The sequence below is a fragment of the Hetaerina americana genome, unplaced genomic scaffold (genome assembly GCF_022747635.1).
Source record: "Hetaerina americana unplaced genomic scaffold, ioHetAmer1.1.p SCAF_5, whole genome shotgun sequence".
Taxonomy (NCBI): Eukaryota; Metazoa; Arthropoda; class Insecta; order Odonata; family Calopterygidae; genus Hetaerina; species Hetaerina americana.
The window spans coordinates 56,176,807-56,202,159 of NW_027287095.1; the positions used below are offsets into that span (position 1 = coordinate 56,176,807).

The following is a 25,353-nucleotide window of genomic DNA, read 5'->3' on the forward strand; positions in this document are numbered from 1 at the left end:
GGAGAAAACGCTCAAAACACCGCTCGTGTACCTGCCTTTTTCTTTCCATTTCACACCACCGGGATGTTTGTCTTTCCTTGCCTCTCCCCCTTCCTCCCCAGGTACTTTCCGCTTCCGCTTCTCGACGCGGTGTTCCTCCTCATTTCCCCAGACGTCGTACCCAACCCCCGCAGAAGTCTCCTCCTTCCGGATACTCTGCATGTCGCGGCGAAGGGCTTGTGCTCTTGTAAACGAACGCACGAGTGTTTCTGTGGGCGAGTAACGAGCATGCGGGGTGCGAGGTAATGGAACTGGGTGTGGGGGGGGGATAGAGTGTGCTGCGAGCCTTCGCTCCCCTGGGTCTCGTCCGCAGTCGCTGTTCCTGCTGTTTGGGTGTTGTGCGGCGGTTGGAGATGGAGGGAAAGGGATCGGAGGGAGGGAGAGCGGTTTATGAGACGATTGGGAAGGGTGGGAGATCAAGTAAAAAAGGGTACCCCGCCGGTTTCAACGGGCATCCGGAGGGTGTGGAGGAAAAGGTGGGATATATGTTTCGTGAGGGCGCTAGGATGGAGGAGGAGGAAGAGGAGAGAGGGGATCGTACTCTCTTGGACGTCCACACTCTCCGCGTCTCGCCGATTCCCAGCGACGCTTCTGCCGACGGCCTTGGAAACAACCCTTCACCGCTCGTCGGCAGGAGCGAGAGCCCGCTCGGCGCCCTAAGGGCTGCAAAACCCGCGGGTAGGGCCACGAGGAAGCGTGGGCGTACTTACGACCTTATTGATCTGTATAAATATTTTTTTCTTTCTTACATCGAATGCATGCATCGGAGTAATGGAATGCTACTCTTAGCCATGAGGGATGAGTGGGATGCTGTGGGAAAACTACCAACATTTGAAATGGAAGAAAAAATACATGCCATACCGGAAGGTAGATGTACACTAGCAATAAAAATAGAATAAAATACACGAGAAATCAAAGAGAGAAAGGACATTTTCTCTTAATTCTAGTTATGTAAGTAGAATACTTAAATAGCAGGTGAAGTAACGCTAATCTTAACAATAAAAATAATATACAACATTGCATTTCATTCCCAATATTAATGTAGAAATATTATATACAAACAAAAAATAGACGTTTTTTCTAATCACATTTTTCCATAGGGGATCTATTGCATTCCTTCATCACCAATGCTTTTAATTCAAGGTTGACTTGAAAGAAATGCCAATCATTTCACATGTAAATCAAACTTTACATTGTTCTTCGCACATGAAAGTACGCATTCCATGCATGATCTAAATAATGGAAGCATTGCATCCAAAACAAAACATCGTAGTGACTTGAGAATGCAAACAAGGAAACGGTGTATGCGTTTCACTTACCTTGAACGATGAACTATCAAAGATCTTAATATTAACATTAGACGAGCCTAGTGTGGAGAGGTCTGAACAAAATAAAAGGGTAAAAATAGCAGTTCTGGCATCAAATGAAACGGAGCCGACATTTTTCTTGAAGGGAAAAGGAAGAAAGGCAACTATCTGAGGATGAGTCGTTACATATACTATAACTTGGATGAGGTTGGTGCACGTACTTGAGAAGGGCCTTGGAAATAGGAGGGAACGTTTCAGTTGATTTGACTGGTGATCTATGAAGACAAGAAGACAAGAATAGAAACATTAGATAATTTTCCGCGAGTCGATAAGCATGGGCAATAGGGACACCGGAAAAAAAGGACCCTGACTGCGATCGGAATTGGTGAAGTCATGAACGATGAGACAAGGGAAGTGGGCGGGCTAGTTAAGACGTCAAATGGGTCGCGGTGTGGGAGAATGTGGGGTAATACTTTTAATACTTGAATATCGTAAAGGCACTGGAAATGGGCTCAGGTTCCCGGGTGCTTTTGGGAAAGTATAGAAATGGTATGTTTTGGTCAATGAATTGGTCAAGAGTACTGATGGTAGGCTAGTAGAGCAGCAAAATTAGGTGATGGAAAGGGTGAAATTAACATAGCAGCCTTAGGATAAATCAGAAATAGGTTGGAAACGCCATCACTGGTGGCAGACATAAATAATATCAAAATGAAATCATTAGGCATGTGTTAGAGGAGTGTCGATGACGGAGACGAGGTCTAATGCTTACATCTGTCGTTCAATATTTTTTCAATGAATGATAAATGAATTGTACATTCAAGTGTGAGTGAATTAATGATTGGGAAACATGCATCTAAGGACTCATTACACATTTCATATTATTATCATTTTGTGTAAACTAAGTTACAGTAATGAAATAAAAATTATTTTAAAATTAATATTTCCTTAGGTGCTAAACTATAGAGATTATTTAATTTGAATGATTCAAAAACTGAACTCAAGGTATTGGTAATGAAAACAGGAAAGTTAAGCCAATGAAAATTACTTGTAAAATTATTAGTCCATCTTTAATTGATAGTTATTGTCCCTCTTCAATTTATTTTCATTGATTTTTTAAGTTGTTAGAGATATAAAATATTAGAAACAGGTAATTTATTTAGGTTTCAGGTTCATTCATAGAATGATTACTTAAATAGATGAAAGTCAGTATCCGTAATGAAAGTCAACAAAAACACATAATTAAATAATTATAACGCAATGAACTATTTCAAACGTCCCTCAACGTAACTACCGACATTAACTGGATAATCAACAAATATTTTTCGTTCACATATTCAGGTTGTACACACAAATGTGAGAAATAATAAGTTTTCAGCACACAATGGAAATGATTTGTGACATTCAACATGTAAATAACTTGGACACAAATAACGAGGAGCAAATGCTTCTCGGCCGCAATATGTTTTCCGAGGAAAATTAGTGATGCCTGGCACACGATGCCACAGAAAGAAACAGCAAGGAATACGTCCTCATTCGCTAAACACCATAGGAATTGAAAAACATCAAAATTTGAGAGCCAAAATTGTTATCATGCAGCCGTTCAGTGTGCTGTTTTCTGAACGTGTGGTGATAAAACACAAGAACACACACCAATCCAGTCGAAAAAATCCCAAGACAAATATCACTGAGTCATAAAAAAAACGTATAGACATCGACTGCCCCTCTTCAAAAGTAGTGGCGTGCATGCGTTAGTAGTATTTCAAATTGCGATTGCCCACATAAAAAAACATATAACAAAGCGAGCCCACATCTTACACGAAAGTTCAGAAAGATAACACCAGAGATGTAGAGAAAAAAGAGAGAAGTGCCTGCAAACACTTAAAAAGAAAGAAGCAAGTAGTAACAGCGAGAGGTCAAGATTTGGTTAGGCCACATAAAAGCATAGATACATGGCAGTGATAACAACACATAGAGATAGAGACAGAGCAAAGGGGGAAGGGGAGAGAGAGAGAGATAGAGGTAGAGAAAGATAGACAGTGAGAGGAGACAGGCCTGGAAACATTTAGATGGACCCATCGCGAGGACGGAGAGATATAGGAGAAAGAGAAGGAACTGGAAGGCAAGAAAGGAAGGAGAGGAGGGGAACGGAGCGAGAGGAAAAGAGAGCGTTTGGGCTTCTGTTATTTTTTTTTAGTTTTAAGCTTTGAAAAAATATAACGTCACAAAAACGAACCCTTCTGTTTCCGAGGAGACGCGCTGAGTTGCTTGCGGTGATACTCTGAGAGAAAAGAAAAGAGGAAAAAGGGAGAATGGACGGGGAGAGAGAGAGAGAAGAGAGAGAGAGAAAAGAGAAGAGAGAAAGAGAGACATAACAGAGTGAAAGAGTAATCAAACAATGAAAGAATGCGAGACAAACAGAATGAACGTAAACACCAAACATAAAGATATTGTTTTAATATCACCCAATGACAAACAATTTAAATTAGCAATTTTTTAGCATTTTCATTTTTTTTAAAGAGGACCAGAAATATGAGGAGAGACATATTTCGCGTTGGTTTCCACACATTTTGACTCGAAATCGATTCGGAGTCATTTTGCATACACATTTTGACATGTTCATCAAGCGTTTAATATTATGTTAAACATTTTATTTTTCAGCTTAGACATTTAAACAGCCGCACGATTATCGGTCAAGGAAAATTAAAAATGCAACATCATCATATGCAGAACATCAGCTACAATTAGAGCTTAATTTCCCATGCATCATGGTTTTAAATTTAAAGAAAAAATAAAATCCTTGCAGATTTCTGCAGCCTGAAAGCAATTTTTAATCCCAGCAGTAACGATAAAGTCAGCGGTAAACTTCAATTGAAGTTTAGCGTGAAAACTTGTGAGAATACATCATCATCATCATCGCCCATTACCATTTAGGCAGCATATAAATATTAAATAGCCATTTATCCTAAGGTACAAAAAACACTGATGAACACAAACGTTAAAACATGGAAACCACATGCAAAGAACACAACAGACAACACAAAATATAACACGAAGGATAAAAATATGTATATTTATATATATATGCACATTGATTTCCTCAGATGATATTTTATGAATGCACACAAGAAAAAATAGAAGAGCGAAACGAAAAACAACGCATGGGGCTGATACACTAAGGATGTTTATGCGCCGATGAACGATTATTATTCATTAATTCATATGGAAGAACAACTGACAATCGGAGAAGAGGGAGCAATGGCGAGAAACAAACAATTGCTTCATACCAGAGTTAAGTGAGTGTGTAAAGTGTAAGGCATGAAAGTAAAAGCAGCTGGATGATTGGATAGACGAATGAAATTGGACGAGAGAGAAAGGGGGAAGGAATCATTACATTCACGTTCACCGGAAAATGGTTGAGGACATTCGTTGTTACGTAGGTACTCGCACTTGCAATTTCCGAAGCGTGAACATTGGATCCCAATAACGGGCACCAAATTGAAAACTTTTAACGCTGCCTCCCAATTAATCACCGTGAAAGTTGTAACACGTCCGCAGAACACAAATGTGTAATGAAACGCAGGGGCATAAACATGCGTAAAAGGTGGTTGGATGAGCCTCGGCTAGAGTACGCCTGCGTTTAAAGTTAAGCACAGTGCACCAAAACTCTTTCTATTTTGCACCTAATATATATTCCCTGGATGAATACTGTTAGCAGAATATAATCAAACATCAAGAGTGCATGTGTATGACGATGGTATTCAGTTTAAGAACTGTGATTTGCAACTGATACTGTCTGTAGGAGAGTACCAATCCCATATGTTTACAGAGAGGTCTTTATTTGGGTGTAATTGAGACCAAATGGTCCCTTTTTCCATTTAAATCATATCGTTTATTTAATCCACATGAACATGCAGAAATATATTAAGAAAAATTAACTCAAATGGCTACCCAGTGGCAATGAACAGTAAGAAAACTATAGAGTATGTAAGCATCAGAGGAGGCATTTACTCCTGGAAAAGATTTATGTCTAAGCAAGACTTGAGGGTAAGTTCTTTCGAGTTTTTTTTTGCCAGGGAATGGAACGCCCACAGGATTCACCCAATTGCTGTAATCGAAATCTTCCGACACTTCCCTGGTGACAGCATCACGATTTACATGTAAACAAGCCCAAGAACCCCTTCAAACTACTTTGCGCGGCCAATTCCTCAGCGCCTATTTCACACCAGTTCCGGGGAACGTAAAAGTATTGACTTTTCGGGAAGCTATGGATGAGAAGAGGGAGACAGGAAAATGTGAGCGTGTGGAAGGCGAAGCGAATGAAAAAATAAATTGTATTTTATTTTGAGAAAGGATATAGGTAACGGCGACTGAAACCGCAAATCGAGGAGGGTTGAGACGGGGTTGTGGAAAAGTGAACCTGGGTAATGGACTTTTTCGCTGACGACAAAGCCGAGACCACATGGCTTCTATGTTTTTCAGGTAAAGGGATCCTCAAGAGTTGGACGACGCCTTGCGAATGGGGAGACTACTTGAAACAAAAGAGACTGCCTCTCTCAATATCCTGCTGGAGGTAGTATTACGGTCCGATTCTACGCCTCCTTTCTCGTCAAGAGGTCTAAAACCACTTTTCTGACTGACCTTCGACAACATTGTGCCGAAGGTCATCAGCTAAGAATAAGTCAATTTCTTGCTTGCCGATTCTTTATAAGGAGTTAAAAGGGACTCTTACCCGTAAACGATTGAACAAAAATGCCCCCTGACCAGAATTTGGCCAAACTTATTGACGATAGCAGTTCAGTGTCCATGTGTGACGGCTTTCTGATGGTAAAGGGATTTCCAGGAATCCAGATTTCAGAGAGCTTGGCGTAATAGCTCTAATTCATTTGGCAAATACCACGTCAGTTTTGGTTCTTAATGCGGCCAGCTGATAGCAGTATTGTTCTCTCAATGGAGGATACCAAATGACAGATTTTTAAGTTGACACACGGTGTTTCATAGACCTCCGAGATGCTGTATTTATTGTGAGAAACGAATAACTCATTGATAGGACGACACAATACTATTTTTAAAATAAGGTTTATTTTAAAAATGGATTGCAATGAGCTTAAAATCAGAATGCGTCATAGGTTCATAGAATGCTATTGACGTCACTAATTTCAGTATACTAGTATGGTAGTACATGGTGGAAATCATAAAATTTCCAATAAAATTATTTAAGTCTGCTATTAAAGACTAACGAAGCGGGTGTGAGATATCTATACGGCAATCTATCTGTAGTAAAACCTGTAAAATTCCAGTGAAACCAATAGAATTGTGAAAAGTTTTCGCTTAATTATGGGCTTTTGTATCTGCCCACAATTTAATAGAACATAGCCGTTTTTTTTTTTTAAATCTGATGATAACTACAACGTTCTTCTTTCACAATAGGTATGAATAACTTTCACGAATTCACGTGAGCTACCACAGTTAATTTAAATAGTCTGAGCTAAAACACTCTTTATGTTAATTTTCTCAGACGTATCCCAGCACTGAGGAAAAACAATCCCCATGAAGATAAGCTTCGAAGGCAACCGTTTCGGGAGGGGAAAAAATAAAAAGCATCGTGCATTTCGAGGCGATAAAAAGAAATCTAATAAAGCCGAGACACTAAATCTCCGTACCGACGGTGGAGCGTTAACTTCTCTTTTTCTCGGTCCCCGCAGAGAATTCGCATGAAATTTGATTGCCCCACGAGTGCTTTCGGTGGGAATCGAGTGAACCGGACCGTGCCCTCACTTGTTCCCGGGACCACTCCGAAATTGAAGTGCGGGGGGGACTGCACCGTGGATGGAACGAACACATGGCATGTGGATGGAGAGAGAGAGACGTATTTCGGCGTCTATATAACGACGGAGGACGAGTGTATATGTGTGTGTGTGTGTGTATGTGTTTCGGGATAGGGTAGGTGAGCGAGGAAGGAGCGGGAGGCAGAAAAGACCGCTCGGGAGGATGACGAAAATAAAAGGAATCGAGACAAACAAGATGGCGAAAAAATGAAAGGAGATTTTGTTACGATCGTGGGGAGAAAGGAATGAGCACTGGGGGAACAACGGACGATATCGGAAAAAAAGGAGTAATGTCCGGAAGTTAAGTCATAGAGCAAGGGTTTCGTCGTTTTATTTTCCCGCACGACCGCGTTTGATACTCGAAGAAGAAATATGGCTCAGAGCTCGGATGAAGCCCTTCGCGGATAGAAACCACAATGATATTATACGCGAAGGCACGAGTTCCGAGGCGGAGGCCTTAATTTTATTTTAAATTACTGTTTCTCACTTAAGTTTACATTCACCGACAACTCGAATAATGAGGAAGAGTAATTTTTCCAATCATTTACGTTAGCATTTGAACTGTTGAAAACGTCGCGGATATGTTTTTATACTGAGGATTAGGAAGAATGAAATGCTACCACTTTGCAAGGATGTGGTATTAATTATTAGGAAAGTCGACTGACTGCTAAGATCATTTGCGCCATCAGGGATAGCTGGGTAATTCGGTTGGGTTAGGACGCTCAGGGAATGAGGAAATGGTGGAGGGAAACGTGGCGTTGGCATTAGCCCACCCTTAGCGATAGGCGTCAAGAGATCCATAGTTTAAGATCCCATCCGACCGATGTCGGAGGTCCTCTCCAAAAAGAACACGAAGTAAAGATCCGGATAACACTGAAAAATACACACACTTCGAGAATTCGAACCCGGTTCCTCTGGAGAGTGAGTACATTAACCGCCGTGCCATTGCGATTCTTCCCCGAAAGGATATCCTTGTTTTTATGTGCAATTCTAATCCTTTAGCTCTAATTTAAATAGCTTACGATGAGCTCTGAGAAAAAAGTACCGTCAAAATTTACATCAGACCAAGTGTAAAATAAATATTATTTTCGCCTAGAAGTTATTAATACTGAGTAATACTTGAGATAGTACAAGCATGGCATGTACAATCATTAGATTATTTCGTTGTAGTTAAATACATTTTAAACAATAAAACCGCGTCACAGAACTTTTCAGATTATGATCTGAATTTTATAATTTTCTATTATAATGAACTCGAAAAAAAAAAGATTTTGAATATCATACCAATCATTTACGAAAATAATACTCCAGAAACCTTGTATTTTCCTACCCACGCCTCCTTCCAGCAGGAGATGAATGCTTTGGCTGAACGTTATTAGGATGCGTGAGATGAAACCTACTCATTCAAAGAAATCAACGCTTCGATCGCATTTGCCGAATCCTATTCGGTCCATAAGGTGATTCAGTATGTGGGGTCCTTAAACGGCTGGGTAGACCTGTGGTTCCAATCGGGTACAGGCAGCTACCAAAGTTCTGTCTCTCTCTCTCTCACACAGCACATGTAAGGATCATATTTTCGTTAAATCTCCCATCTTGACGTTATTTACGAACGCTATAGACCCATGGCTCTCGGATTTCATCTAGAGGTTCAATCCCCCTCGCCATCAAGTCGGTTTGACCTATTTAAAACGGTGCCAGACCCGAGCATCCCTTCTGCACCGTGGCGAATGCCATAAATGTCGCAATTGCCATCCCGCAGTCGACCGAATCGCACGCTTACTTACTTAGAGAGATTCAATTTCGCCTGTCGCAGGAGTCGTGGCGGCGACGAAGATGAAACGAGCGCCCTGCCCTGATGGTCGAGAGCCCTCCGGTCCAATTTTGGAACTCCCGAGATGGTACTTCGAAGTTACGATTTCGCATGCACGAGAGGAAGACTTACCGAGTTGGCGAAGTTGAGATAACCGCGTGGGGCGACGCTAGGACTCAGAAAGGCGACCAGATTTATAGGTGCGAATTCTCACCGCCGAAAAATATTCCAAGAATTCTCTTATCTTCCTTCCATCTTTCATTTAAATGCATTCAGAAAATATATATAAGGAACGCCGAAAGCTAGATTTCGACAACTGGAAATTTTTACTTATCATATTCGATATTATTCCTGCCCTATCATTATTTTCAGAAGAAAAACTGTCATGCTAAATCCACACGAAGATAGCCCTTGAATTTGAGGGAATATGCCGATATTTTAACGTATATAATATTAGGTTTATGATGCAAAGAGGATAATTTGCAGGTAAGATGAAATATTATTATCATTTTACGCAAATTAGACCCTATTCAGACATCATCTACGCATTATTTATTTGAGCTGATATGAAAATTACAGATAGATTCATGTTTTTCTCTAATAAGTTCTGGCATACTTACTATGATCTACGAGAATACTACAGGGATTGAAATGAATATGTATAAAAACGGATAGTAGACCTTTTTTAGAAATTTATATCTAATATATTGCACTACAAATATACTTAAAGTCTTCTCTACATAAACTTAGGTTCCTTATCTCATCAGCCTTGACTTGAACCCAAACAACTCTACTAGACACTCGGAAACATCGACAATTTAAAAGCGATATGTGATCCACAGACTGTGAATTTCTTTCTTAGCTTACGGCCGAATATTAAATAATTTTTGTCTCCACTTCTGGACTCTTAGGTGCAATAAAATTTGATCGTTTTATGATATCGATTTTGAAGGAATATTTGGGGGAAGGAATTTTTTATGAGAACTGTTTAAAATGGAATGTGATTATTTTAAGAAACTAAATCTAACTATCCATTTTTAGGGACTACTACGAAATTGTGATCCTATCGCCTACGTTCTTTTAGTGTATATGAGAACCAATGTTGGAGATGCGTTAACTTGCTAAAATTGAAAAATTATTGTTGTGCGAATCTCTCCTGGTGACGGATCAAAGGAATGCCAAGTGACTAATGGGTAAAAGCAAAAAATGTGCATATTAGTAACACGTTTTTTTTACCGAGAAATTCATTTATTTATCACTCGGGAACATTTGGACGTCTACAGAGTGCCAAGAAAAGGTCAGATATTGTAAGTGCTGCCAAAATCCGCGGCTCCAAATCTCTCCGAGCACAACGCATGACAAATAAATTCCTGTTTTCAGCAAATTTATGAGAAACAATGCGATGACCTTGACTACTAGTCGATTGGTTTTAATTTAATACACACCCACAGAGATAAAGAACTATATTTTTATGCATATGTGTCAGGTGGCACCAACAACGGGAACTAAAGAATTATCAATTTTTTTTGCCCCGATAACATATTTATCAGTGGTCGGGTATTAAACGATGAATTTGTCTCGAGCATAAGCATGAAATTACAATGAACACAAAATACTATAAATAGAGAAACTTCTCCTCTTTAAAAGGAAAAGGTTTAGTCATACTGACTTCTAATGAAAACATAAGGGAAAAAAGTAGCACAGGAAAAGTAGTAGGAATTATTTATTTTCCAACACGACTGATTTTACACGAACGAGACGAATGAAGAAGTGATGCAAGCAGCCAAGAAAAAAACCCAAAAGTACATTGCGCAAGTATGATAGTCAGTGAGGGTCATTTCACTCAGGGTAAAATGGAAACAAATATGGACGTTAAACAAAAGGTAAATCAAACCTGGCATCATGTATGCCGGATGAAATGAGGGGGATTAAAAAGAAAATCCAATGTGTTTAGCGAGAAAATGACGAAGGCCATTTGGTCGGAAATAGGACAAGAAGTCGAAGTTGAAATCGTGTGCCCGTCTGTAAGTGGTCTCTTTTCTCATAATGACGGCCTTTCTAAGAAAATGTAATAGCGATCACGAATGCTATATTTACGGCTTTTTTCCCCTCTTTCTCGTCCGTCAAATTTTCTCCACGCCCTCCAGTTTTGCAGCGTATGTATGATTAAATTATGCCGATCTAAATAATTCCACACGTAATAATTTGGGTTATATTCAAGTTATAGCATCAGTACGCTCGAAAATGAGTTACTGTCTCTGAGCATTGCCCAATGTTCTTGGCCTATTGCTATTCTGTCTCTACTGCATGCTCTAGGACCGGAGTGACTTAAAGCAAAAGACAGACATATCCTCATTCTTTATGTTTTCGAATTAGCGATCGAATAACTGCATTACCAGTATGATATACGTCCATGCGGCAACTAAAACATAAAAGAGATTTTATGCTACACGTGATTAGAAAGTTACGCTGGGTAGAATTAAGTGTGGCGGGTTTCGACATCAGTCGCGCCATGGTTTCCATTGCCAATTATTTTTCAAGTCCAGATAGTGTTTCAGTTTGTCGAACTCCTAGGTCAGCAAACGTGTTAAATTATTTCCATTATTTTTTAACCACGACAGAAATACGCAGTGGAGTGAATCACGGTATCAAATGAACATAATTACCAACCAAAGACTGAATATGAGCACTGAATTGACCGGTATGGATTTTTTGGTTGATAATCAGACTGAATTTTAAATCATCTTCTCTATTTTTAAGCAGCGAATATCTCTTCCAGCGAGCGAACAACCAATTTTAATCACTGATAATTGAATTAATTCTTCAGAACGTGCAGATATATTTAGACCCATTATTTTTCATTACAAATTCTACCTTTGACAGTTATTATCAATTAGTGTTCTCCCGTTTGGGCCCGCGGATTCCAAATAAAACCACGATGAAAATTCACTGGGCCTTATAATTTCACCAATAGCAAGTTAATAGCTAAATCGGAATTAGTCAAACTGGAAAAAAACAAGTCATATTCAACTAGTCAAGTATTTGATGTTTTCGTATTTAAATATTTTTTTCTTGTATCGATTCGCTGGAAATAGTCCTAGCTCAAATAAAAATATTGGTCTTGAGTACATTCGAGCATTAGCATGGAAACGGAGAGCAAAGAGAAAAGGTCAGGAAACTTCACGTGGTTTTGGTAGAGATTGAAAGTACCCTATATTCCGTGAGGTTAAAGAAGTACTATTTTATTCGCGTATTGCATCGGTAAAGGATGGAAAAAATAATAAGGAGAGTACACCAAGAAGTAATAACGAGTAAACAACAACTTTATAATATTAAGAACTGACAAAACTGTGATTTGAAATTGAAATCAGGACATTTTTTTCATTATTTATGATGTTAATATGCACCGAGCCTGGAACAATTAAACACATGTCAATATGTTTTGGGGGAAAAAGAATAGATCTAACTATTGAAGGGATACTACCCAATACGAAATACTGAAATGAATAGTTTGGTACACAGGAATGAAAAATTAACTTCATAAATGCGTTGCGTTGCAAGTATACTATTGATACTAACTTCATTGTGACAACTCTTGGTTTGGGTCGCTAATTATATAAACATTTTATTGATTGAAATATTGCTAAATTGTTTTAGGCAGAAAAACTAGTGCATCAACTTGTCATAACAATCTCACAGAGTACAGAATTACTCAATCATTGTAACCCAGGAAATGTTGTGTTCAAGGTTAGTTTAAATCCAGTTGTATAATACGCATTATGATATTTTTGTCTGGTGAATTTTGAATATTTGACAAAACTATACATGCATATATAGTAGTTTCCGATACTCTACCATAAATAGGAGGACATTCCCTGGTTTACCAATGACCGAAAACCATTTTGAGTGAAATGATTTGGGAGAGTTTACAATTTTTTGAATTTATGAATTAATACAATACAATATTCTGAACATGAAGGTTCATTTTGAATATAATGCTCTATTTAACACAATAACATTAAGATATATGCCCTTGACATTCCAAAAATTCACATTTAGGGGCAGGAGCACCCTAATATGGAGTAAATGATGACGATTTTAAAACTTTCTACATTCAGTTGCTCTTTTTATTTTCAATACTTGAAAGATCAAGATCATAAAATTAGACTAATTAGGTATAGTGTGAATGTTACTAATGTCAATAAAATAGAATGCGAAATACTGAATGAAATAAGGCAATTCAAACAAGTTGAAATCAATCATTAGGAATCTTCAGTTCGGGTTACATTCCATGGAATTTATAAAATCCAAATCATCAATTCTCATGGCTCTCTTTTCTCTAAGTGGCTCGCAAAGTGATGAATTTCAACCTGAGAAAGAAATTGTTTCAAAAGTCCAAGGTTTAGCTGCACGAATATTAAATATTTGTGAGTATATCTAATAAATGAGTTGGCCATAGAGGCAAACTAAAATATCTCAGGAATTCTTTTACTATGGCATAAAGAAGCATAATGATAAAATACTCAAGTTTTTCAGGAGCCGTGCGTTAAAGCAATATTTATAAAAATAAGTCATTTTAATAGAAGACTTTAGATTCAGTTTGGGTAAGCCTTTTTAAAAAAAAGTTGCATTTGAAGGAACATTTGCACCCCCGATTGCTTGGTTTTCTTTCGTGCGTTCATTGTAGCGTATTCAACCCATAATTACGGAAATTCTTAACCTCGATTAGACCACAGATCACATCAATAGTTTCCACTACCACCATCAGGAGAAATGTAAACATACTTGTGGCTGACACCTGCATTCATCCAATATTTTTTCAATAAACTCTTGATAAATATATCATGATATTAAATACTGTAAATCCATGGGACGCTTACGTCGTAAGGTACAATAGAATGCGTAGAGTTTACTGGTGATGTGTATTTCGTTCGACGTAGGTAAATATAAATCAATGTCTTAAAAACTAATCATTGTATCGAGTTTATTCTATGCAATGTCAAATTTTATTGTTCCTACTTTGTAATTCATTCCTTCACAGTGACCACGGATTTGGAACAATGCCGAAGTTCCCAGTAACAGTATATGGACGAAATTTGACGCGAATTTCAGAGCAAAACGTACAATCTTATACTCGTATATTGTGAAAATAATTCCATGTGAATGCTTGTTTTTAAGGTTTAGAAGTAGCGTGACCAAAGTCTTCAGTTAAGATATCTTAATTATTGGATAGATTAGGTTAATAAATTACAAACTTCATTGATTTAAGTCTGAATTGTTCAATTTGAGAAATTTAAAGTAATTTAATGACAACATTTTCACTTTCTTCCGACGAAAAAATGCCTATAATTGCACCTGACCGGTTACATAATCAATCTTCTCTAATGTTCGCCTAATCTACGAGACAGGAGAATCTCCCAAATGACATGTGTTTTATTATACATGATATTAACAAAATAGCATGGAATTTTGAACTCCGCAACCGTCAACCGGAAACTCATTCGTATCCACCAAATCCCTGAAAATTTCCACTCAATATTTTACATCGATTGAAAAAAATTCGACGCCTCACACTGACGATATCAGAATTCCCTATTAATGAGTCTTCACATTTATGCAGGACTTGCGATAGCGAGTACCGAAGAATTAAACCCTTGGAATGTAGTTTTCCTTACATTACACCGGAATGGTTTCCCAGCAGTTTCATTATTGAGAATTTCACTTTAAAAGAGCTGGAGGAAGGGTCGAAATTCAGGGATTTCTGAATTAGAGTCCCTACCTACGCGGAATTTCAGGGAGAAATAAACAATCATTTTTGGTTAGCGAGCCTTGTGTTTATAATGCAAGATGGCCAGACAATAACATTTCAGGTTTATGTACCTGAGAGGCAGGCTGCCAATCGCGTATCCTTTGTAATTTTTCATCAGAGACACGGTCGAGCAATCCTCCCTTGCTGGTAGTTCGGGGATTTAACAGGGCGAGGAAACGAGCAATTTTGATCAATTTGATGCACGTGGAGTAGGGAGAGGTGCGGTTAAATTGATACTCTTCCCTCATTGCAGTAGGAATTAGTATGAAAATGGTGCATATATGATGCTCAGGTCACTGCGGTTGTGTTCTTGTCCCTCTGGGTTTGTAGGGACAATTCGCAAGGGTATGCAAGCTCCACGGAAGCGCAAAAACATGAAACCGATACATTCCAGTGTCACTATTTCCCGTTGCAGGCACACGATCCGTCATCCAATAATGTTTGTTTTTGCTCCGAACAAATTCTCAAATTTATGACCTCTGATTCAGGTACACCCTGTACACTAAATCAATAGAAGTGACGTTTGGAACACGCGGGCGAAGGACGCTAAAGAAATACTTATATTTTGCAGTTTTCTACGGTCCTCTTTCGTATACGGGCGTGTTTTAGCAAAATTTGCGGAAAGTGTCCGCAATATGTGACAAAAAAATTATTTGCATTCGTGAAATTGAGTTAAACATTAAAATAGATGGATTATTTTAATTTCACTTACAATGGGAACACGATCAGCTAAATTTGCGACGAGTCGATGAGTCCACTCCCACATTCTATATGTTTCCCTCTTTAACAATTTTTGCCAAAAGCCTTATGCGATTGAGGGATAATGGTATCCCATCGGAAACACAACATAATGGTAATATTTGAGAAACTGATGGAACACCAATATTGAACTGCGGTGAAAGTTACTACCTAAATATTAAAATGGATAAACATTCTCATCATTAGGATATTTAGTGGGCCCATATTTCCACACCCTTTTTTTACGGTTTAAACCCAATGGACTGATTTTCTCGTTGTTCTTATGATATTGAGAGTGAAATAATTTAATGAATGTACAAAGTTACTTCCACGCAGTAGACTGCAGTAGACAAATGAAGATGTAAAAGTGTGACTGGAATGCGAACTATATCTCTTTCGCCAATTTTTCGATTGAATTAAATTAATTTTGGCTCTAGACTGATGTGAATCAAATTGGTGAAGTGTTCCTGGAACGCAAACTGTATTTTTCTATCCGTTATTCCATAACTTTTTAAAAAAGCTATCTCATACACACATTTCAAATAATGTTCACGATTGGAAACTCAAATAGGATATTTAGTGTCCACTCTACTTCCCCGTACCTATTGGTTTCATTTTATATCATTCTATCCCATTGTTTTTCAGAATGTAACCGTCCAAGCGTATACCAACGAAAAATAGACTCAAGAATCTCCCATGAAAAGAGAGAATAAAATATTTACATAAGAAACTCTCTGGAAGAGAAACTCTTCCGTATATTGCAAGTGGGAATATCACTGGAGAAATCAATAAATTCGAAGTTTGACGCCCATTTTCTTTTCCCCGCCTGCGGCATGACATGTAGCCGTGATGAGATGATTGGTGAACAGTGGAAATTACGGTGCTGCATGACGTCGGACATTGGTGCACCTAGAAACAACACGCATCACCATTACCATAAAGATATTTTTCTTTGGTTCCAGTGCATGCCCTTCGTGTGCCGTGGTGCGTGGTATTCAAAAGGTATCTCCGTTTGAACTGTCGGCGTGCCGTAATCGGGAGACGTGCGCGTGCTCGGAGAGGGGGTGGAGCATCGGCTGAGCGGGGCGTGAGAGGGCGTGGGGGGTGAGGAAAAAAGACGTGCGACTTCAGGCGTGATCACACCAAAAACACAAACGAGGAGGAGGTGGGGAGGAGTGCTTCCGTTACTTAGTTCCCTTAATAGTGAGGAGTGAGAGGGTAGACGGGGTGAGCACAATATGGAAAGACATAAAACACTCAAGAATGGGAAGGGTGGAGGGATGAAGACTAGATTGCGGAAGGGTTCGAGGATGATTGCATTAGGGAGGGTCATAATACGTTCTCGTGTTGTCGTATCGAGTAGGGTGGAAGGCTGGAGACTTTTTGGGGGAGAGGGGGGACAGAGTGGCGCAGGGGCTGAGGGGGGGTGTCGAGGTGGTGGAAAGATCGGGAGATTTTATTCGGGAGGCGTGCCTATTGGACTTGGATTGACCTCGCCCACACTGGGGTCCTCAGCTGCCTCTTCTGCATTCTCTGCCGCTGCCTCTTCGACTGTTGTTGCTGCGGCGGCGGTGGTTGCTGCTCCTGCTGCCGGCCCGGCGGTTGTTGCGTTGGCCGCGGGCCCTCCGCGCTCGGTGCGGCGGACGTCGCGTCGGTCGTCGTCGAGGCGGGGATGGGGACCGCGGAGGGGGACTGCGAGGGCGGCGGTGGGGGAGGGGGTCGCCTTCGGGGGGGCGCGGGGGAGGGGCGCGGGGGGCAGGGTGGCGGGGGGCCGAGCGCAGGGACCCTTTCGCACGCGTCCCGCGGCGGCGGCGGCGTGGGCTCTCCGGCGGCGGCGGCGGTCCGCGACGCCGCCGTCGACGTATCGTCCCCTCCGGATGCCGGCGCCGCGAGCCTCCACTCGGCGCCCGGCGACGCCCCCGACCCTCCGTCTACCCCCTCCCCCGACTCGTCCTCCTCCCGCCTGGGTGAGCGTGCGAACGTAAAGCATGCGGCAAGAAGAGAAAGAGAGAAAGAGCGGGTTTTTGGGGTTTCGGGAATTAGAGAGAGAGAGATGGGTGGAGTGGAGGAGAAGGTGTGGGCGGGAGGGATGGCAGGAAGGATGGAGATTGAGAGAGAGAGAGAAAGGCGGAGAAACCGCGTGGTAGTCAACGAAAGACAATGACGGTGTGGTGGGTGGGCGGGAGGGAAGGGTCGTTGGGGTCCCGCGGGAGGGCGGGAAGGGGTTTGGAGGCAGAGAAGTGGATCCGTCAAATCCCTTCTGATGCCGAGTGGGGCATCTCTCCCGCATGAATCTGTGGGTAGGGGGCGAGGCCAACGGGAGGGAGGAAGCCAGCTTCGGCGGTTGGAAGTGTCACCAGTGTTTTACTTGCCTGGCGGGACGTAAATGGTGGAAGGGAAGTCAGGCGAGGGTGGTGCATCTTGGAAGAAAAGGAGATGGATCGTTTTCTCTCTTTCTTTCTGGAGAGGTACATGACGGCGCATGTGGGTTAGCACGCTATTGCCTTTTTATTATCTTTTGGCGTGCCCTCATGCCAGTGCCAGTGGTGGAGGTGAATGGGGAATGAGTGAAAAAGTGTAGACGATGAAATTTGCATTCAATGGCTGTGATGAGGAACGGTGACGGTTTGGGAAAAAAATTAATATGGACGGGTATGGGGCTTGTGAGGAAGCTTAGGAGGAAGGCGAGCCCGTCTCATTGACGGGTTCTCGGGTAAGTTCCGTGTTAAATTTACCTCCATTCAGCACCCAACTTAAGAGGGGACAAGAAACTTTTGGAGGTCGTCCAATATGCCGATTTCATTATGCAGGGTGCCGCCGGCCACGGAGTCGTGCATTAGAGAAATGGAATTGATGGGAATCGAGGAGATGAAAGACTTCCACGGGGGAAGAATTTGATTACATTCCTCGAAAGATCTGCTCCCAAAGTGCCTTTTTTGTACTTTTAAGCTCTGCCATTATTTAGTATTTTAAAGTCAGAAACTTGTGTTCCGATGTCGACATACGTTTGCCAATTAAGAAAAAGGGCGTTCTATGTGTGATCTAGGGCTTGTTAGTAAGCAAGGGTAGGTGAAAATTAATATGCACACATGTCATAATTCTGGAGACTAGCTTAAGAGATTCAGAGATATCCTTGTGACAAAATAACAGGAACAAACAGCGAATAATTTTCGATACGTGCTTCAGCATTATTATATAAGGCATTTCAAAGTTTAAGTAGAATATTTGTAGGTGGTTAATTTTGAAGACATTTACATCTATATTTTATGAATAAGAGGCAAATAACCGATTGTTAATTCTGCAGAAAAATGGTAGATATATGGTACGTAATGTTCGACTACCTAAGTGCAAGCGAGTAATAATAATCAAAATTGGCGTGTATCAAATAACTCCCTCAAAATATTTTTCTGAGATCTCTACTAAACTGCTGGTTGTACATGTAGCATCACTTGAATTGGAAACATAAAATGTTGAAACGTAAAACAATAAGGAATTCGCATTTTTTACAGTAAATGAAATGAGAATAAAACATATGGAAAAGAATAAATGTAAAAATATTTGAATTAACAGTGAGCACAATAACCCAAAAGAATTATTTCACCCTCTTATTAACGACTGCATCCACTATATACACACATGCTTACATACGTACACCGCGCAAATGGATTGGGATGAAAAATATATATGAAAAGAGCAGGTTTTTAAAAGATGAGTTAGAAAATAATGTTTTTTGCAAATACAATGAGTAATACATATTGCTTCATTATTACACCTACAGTGAATTGCGACCTAGACATTAAATCTCACAATGAATTATATTGATTCCCGATTATGACATGCAGGCATAAAAAATATACACGCTTTGCATATAATAGGAGTGCGCTATTCTATTGGGGCAGGCGCAGTTTAAATTGGCAAGTGAATATATCGACCTAAGAATCAGTAAATTCGTCCTGAAGGGTCCAGATTAATTGAAAACCTTCAGATATCTTGGCTCCCTTCCATATTTTAAGGCACTCACCCAGTAGCAATTTCCAAGAGTGGTTACATGCATTTTTGAAAAATATTACTTTCTGCAAATTACTGTATGACTGACTCCCTCATAGTGTGATGCCCCCTTCAACTTTAGCACGAGGAAATATTTTCAGTGCATGGTGTAATGTGTAGAATTTATGGTGACGAGTGGTGATTAAAGAGAAACAAAAATTTTGCCTGTGATAGAAATAGTTTATCAGTCACCCAAATGAGGAACCATAATTATCTTATTTTACAAACTTTTACAAATACCTCTATTGAAATAAGTGTAGAAATGAAACGAACTGTGATTCAGGACATAGGCTTTCAGTTCTAAACCCTTTGAAAGGACACGAAAACATTGTTCAAGTGAGAAAACGTAATGTAATACGTCTTCTTTGGCATTACTTGAACATGAATGGAATGTAAAAATGGTTTCCTTATGATTTCTGATGTAATTTATGCGAAAAAACTAAGCGCAAAACTCTTTTTTTTTCGTTTTGAACTTAAGTGCAAAGAAAGAAAACCCTGCAAGTTGGGTACTGGATGAGTGAATAATACTCGAACAAAATGCTTTCTCTCTCTTGTGAATCTCATGCTGAATTGATCTAGGATGGAGATGCGAAAATGAAATGGCCCACAATCTTTAAGAGCGGGCAGCACGCCAAATGTACTGGATTCAAGCGCCGTTTTATTAACTAAACGAGCGCGTGTACATACACATGTTGAGAATTTCACTTGAGCGCCAATGTTTGTCAGCACTTATGGGCCGTCGCGATTTGCCGATTTGTAATTCCGTATAAGGAAGAAAAATGACATCGGGGCGGGAATAGGTGGGGGCGAGGCGGAGGTTGGGGAGATAATGAAATCGTACGGGTGGAGAGAACCGTCAACCGTTAGGGTTTCACATGGGGTATCAGATAAAGGAATGAGCATTGAGGGAGGGAGGTGCGGAGGGGGGTAGGGAGGGCTTGAAATGTCTTGGAGGGGTAAATTGACAACTCGGGGTTCGAGAGGGTAACATCTGAAAGAGACTCCACGTTTAGGCAGGAAACAATCACAAGGACACAGAAACACATATAACAAATAACCGAAACAAGACGAGTAAGTACATTTACGGGGGACTCAATACGCGGTGCCGTTTTTAGTGTTCCGTGCAGCGATTGACATTCGTTCGCACATTGTGGGATCTATCCCACGGACACATTCACAGAAGCGCTTACAGTTATGACGGCTAGATTGCCCAGGTTAGTGAAGCAAAAGCCATTGCCAGGATTTTGAGCCGCAGGCGACGTGACGCATGGCTGCCGCAGCAATAAGCACGGCGCCTCGCTTTGCTGATTGGCGGCATTCCGACGGTGGGCTTATTGACGTTTCCGTTTGGTTACTCTCCCACTTTAAGCCACGGAGGTTCAGAAAATCATGTTTACTTCCTCCTATCTGCTTATCGCACTTGCTTGGTCCGAAGGTGCCGAACAACTGTGACACCGGCGATGTTTTGACTCACGTAAATTGACGACCTCTGCACGAATTGCGTGCAAACAAATTACCGAGCCTGCAGATGGAGAAAGATGGAATTGTAGATACTCTTCGTAGTCTATTTTCCATTTAAGCCTCAAACGATGGCAAACAAAATTTTTCGAAGTAATTCGTCATCGGAAGAAACAAGTACCTCAAAGTTGATTAAAATAGGCTTGGAAATAGAATAGAAAATGGGCTAAGCCATGCAAAACCAACTGCAATTTCTGTGAAGTTTTTTCGAGAAACCGTAAAAGTTACTCACTTAACGGTGAAATTTAACAGAGCATATTATAGTAGAATACACACAAATTCGCAAGTCTACTTTTGAGATGACCTTTTTTTTTAATTTTTTATTACATGTCAACTGTTCAGTAATCAAATTTATAGGAGTAAAGCCTTAAACATACATATATTCTTTAAATAAAAACTATCGAGCCAGATAATGAGCGAGGAAAGAGCCAATCAATGATTTTATAAGATGATTGTTCGAGATGTCGACTTCCTCAGTGGGTACTTCACGGTACGCCATAAAGTACTCCATTTAAACCAACGAAACAATACCAACGATTCACGTTAATAATAAGCGACAGTCCATTGCATATTTTGAAAGCTACAAATATAATGGTCCAGATAGGAATATCCCTAAATTCAGGCATAGTGCGACGTACTCCAGAAAATGCGAGTTACGGAATCCATGTCAAGGGTTCCAGGTAAGAGTTGACCCAATTTAAAATTAATTATTTCAATTTCCTAGAAGAGAAATATCACTCCTCGTGCATTTCCATTTGATTCCACGGTGTAGTCAGCTAGATAAAAATTAAAAGAATTACGCACAAATAAAAAAACGTTTCACTTACGAGAATGTAAATATAATATTCAACAATAAGCCCGCCTTTTGCTACTTTTATCCTATAACCTAAGTATATATTAAGAACTCAAAGATAACCTTTCAACCCTCGAAAAAGGACTACTTTATTACACGTGGAAAACTAAAAAGCAGTGGGTTTTTCACGCGATACGATGGTTTGGAATGGACTAATCTTCAAATTAGTAAACAAGTCCATGATGCGAATCGACGAGACATCTCGGGTACGATATCCATAGTCCTGATAACGATATAGAATACGGTATCACCACCGACGGATAAGTAAGTACCTCTATCATTTATACAATCAATACAGTATATAATTATTTATAAATAATGAAGAAATTTGGAAACCATAACGAATTTTAGCCTTAATAAACTAATTAATTTGATCATTATTCAGACCTCGTTTTTCGAGGGGAAATCATCACTTTCGCAGAAAATAACTCATAAATTTCCCTACGATGTTAATAAGTTCAGGTTGGGAAGTTGAAGCATTAATCAAATTAAATAAATGAATCGTAGAACAGGAAAGACTGTTACTGTACTGTTACATGTTACTTGCATCATTTAATGTTTCCTGCTCAGGGAACACGCAGATGTCATTCCTTTTCAAATCAATCGCCTTCTCGCATTGCAGGTACCCTGAAAAAAATCGCAAGTTCTGGCCCCTAGGGATCAGAATCGGAGAGCGATTTGTGGGTCGAACGCGCTCACGTACTGGGGGTGTGGCGAAGGGCGGGAGTGAAGAGGTGGGGGGTGTGTATGTGCAAAGAGAGGAGTGAAGGCAGCTTGCGAGGTGGTGAGGGACGAGAGGAGCGATGCAAGTGAGTGTTTGCATTACCAAAGGGTATTGAGGGGTCAGAAGGAGGAGGGGGGTGGTGCGGTGTTGTGTGCGAGTGGTGGAGACATGGGTGCACATAGGGGCACAGGCTGTGAGTGAAGGCGGCAGGGGAAGGGAGGTGAGGGCTCGGTGTCGAGGGGAGAGGGGTGGCGGCCTTGGGCGGAGTGCGGGGCTGGAGAGCGAATGTGATGTTGGTGGGGAGGGAGGGGGGTCAGGAGAAAAGAGGGAGCGGGCGACCAGTCGCAAGTAACTTCACTGACGTATGCTTAATTGCGAGAAAACCCTTGCAACCCAACCCCCCTTGCTTTTACTTCATTTAAGTTTGTTTTCCGCGTTTTCGGATTCTTGGCCATTTGTGCGCTAATCCTGGGCGAACTTCAAGAAAATATTGCTTAACACCCGTGCTAAATCCGCTTTCTTACCGCAACCGTTTCCCACATGACCATGAATTCCTAATTAAGAATTTGCAGAAATCATGCCATTACTTTCACCGAAAAATAATTATTTTGGAACAATAGTGTACTACTTTTAACTAGTTACGGGTTTATTTACGATTATTGAGGTAAAAATAAAAACATTAGTACTAACCCTCAATAATATAAATCGCTTTCATAGGAAGCATTAGTATAAATGAAGGAAAAGCAAGGTCTATATTAGAGCAGTGATGGGATAAGAAAAGCGACTGACCAGGTTATAAAAAAAAGAGGAGAGAAATAATTACTGTGATCATAAAATGAGAGTAATATGGTGGAGTACCTACTTAAAGGGAGTCAGAGGGTTTACCGTGCGTGAGATGTAACCATGTTCTTCAGCAATATATCTCCGCTTCTAATTCAATGGACTCAATTTAAATCTCCATCTTAATGGAGATTGTTATTGCTAAGGATACACGATTAATGCCTTCTTTATAGCTGTACTTCGTGCATTTATCATGGATAAGAGGTAATTCAATTGTTTTTACATTCACTCAAGTAATTACTGAATTTGCAATGGAGTGAGTCTTTCAAACATTTATCTCTTGAAAACACATTTGAGTTAACAATGATTCACTGTGGAAGCAAATATTTCCGCGAATAAAGCCCTACAGCTATTGGCATAGCACTTTCAAATCATTCTCTCAACGCAAAGATCCGTTGAAGACCAAGTTACATCTCTCTTGGTGTGCGCTAGGGTTATTCCCAACAAACATTGGGATCACGGCGGCATCTAAGGATATTTTGGGGTTTTGATGGTGGTAGTGGTGGTGCTACGGTGCTCGGAAGGGGTAATGGTGGTGTTGGTGTGCGTGTTCGGGGCGTGTTTGGGACGCGTGGAAGTCTGTGCCTGGGGGTGAGGGGGTGTTTTGGTGAGAGTGGCCGTCGGAGGACGGCGGTGGAGTGCCTGGGTTGGTGCGATGAAAAAAAAGTGCTCCCGGCCTATGTGGCCAGCTGGTCTGATAAGAGGTGAGAACGATGAAAGAGGGAAACATGGTTGCTGTTTCATCGTGTTCTTTAATACCTTCATTGCTCTCTCTTAAGCAAGCACGGGATTCGCGCGTGGGAAACCGTTCCAGTGAACGCGTCGACGACATCCGACTGAGGGTCGTTAATATGAACAAAATGACAGCCATTGCTACGGCTCGAATCTTCGAAAAAAAACAATAATTGAAAAATGACTCTCTGGTCTCGATCCAGCTCACTGTGGTGGCTGGGTCCACGAAAGTAGCGTCGTTCACCCGGTAGCTGGCTACCAAAGAACGACCGACCCGAGGGTGAAATTCGATGGAAAACTTGACCATTCGAGAATACTTTTTTGTGTCAATCCACCACAAGATATGAAGATCCAAATGCAATGATCAAAACTTGTAAATTCCACAAAGAAACACTCATTCGACCGTTGAACGTGAACATTAATAAATCACACCGGCTGTAAATTAATTATTTGAATTAAAATGAAAAACACTTTGTACATAACATAGTCTAAAACTAACTATACTATTTACATTTAAACGCACACTGTCTTTTTTCACTCCAGCGTGCAATATTAACTTTTAGATACATGAAACATTTCTGGTGGTTTCGCATCACATATTTTTTAAATTTGGTCTAGTAAAATCCAATGATACACGACGCCTTCGAGCATAACGGAAGGTAATTCACATTACACCCTCGCAGTTGGGATGTGCTCCCGTGTTCTGAATAGCAAGAACAGTGTTATTCACTCTAGAAACAATGGCACAACAGTAGACGCGAAAACGGAAGAAGATGAGTGATTGGCCAGCCACTGTGAGCCGTCGTAGGAAAATACTGTTAACCTTGACCACACAGGACGAAATAATAAACAAATCCTAAAAACTATTACAATAATTATAACATTACATATTTTTTCAGTGTGTTATTATGAGCGAACCACACTGACTGAAAATCTCAGGTCACTAGGAGTTGAGGGAAAGGGCCCGATTTGAAAGAGTGTAAAAGTGAAATTTCAGAACTTTTGATCACATTTAATTTATTTGCTGAGATCCAAAACGAAATAAGTATGAAGTATAAGGAAATGGGGAAACATTTTCCCGAGTTTTTTTAAAGGACTTGATCAAATGGCG

The 25,353-nt window shown here is 40.4% G+C and overlaps 1 protein-coding gene across 6 annotated transcripts in view; it reads right to left on the reverse strand.

Annotated features, from left to right (window-relative positions):
• LOC139694330 (dual specificity calcium/calmodulin-dependent 3',5'-cyclic nucleotide phosphodiesterase 1A-like) overlaps positions 1-25,353 on the reverse strand; it is a 580,826-nt gene that overhangs the window by 36,016 nt on the left and 519,457 nt on the right. For 4 of the 6 annotated variants that reach the window (XM_071592827.1, XM_071592822.1, XM_071592825.1 and 1 more), the window contains 2 exons: positions 3,580-3,624; positions 1,568-1,621 (listed from right to left, as the gene is read on the reverse strand). The exons of 1 other annotated variant lie outside the window; for it this stretch is intronic. In XM_071592827.1, the coding sequence (XP_071448928.1) occupies positions 1,568-1,621; positions 3,580-3,624 (99 nt within the window). The remainder of the gene's footprint in view (positions 1-1,567; positions 1,622-3,579; positions 3,625-25,353) is intronic. One more of the 6 variants, XM_071592824.1, reaches the window with a different exon arrangement.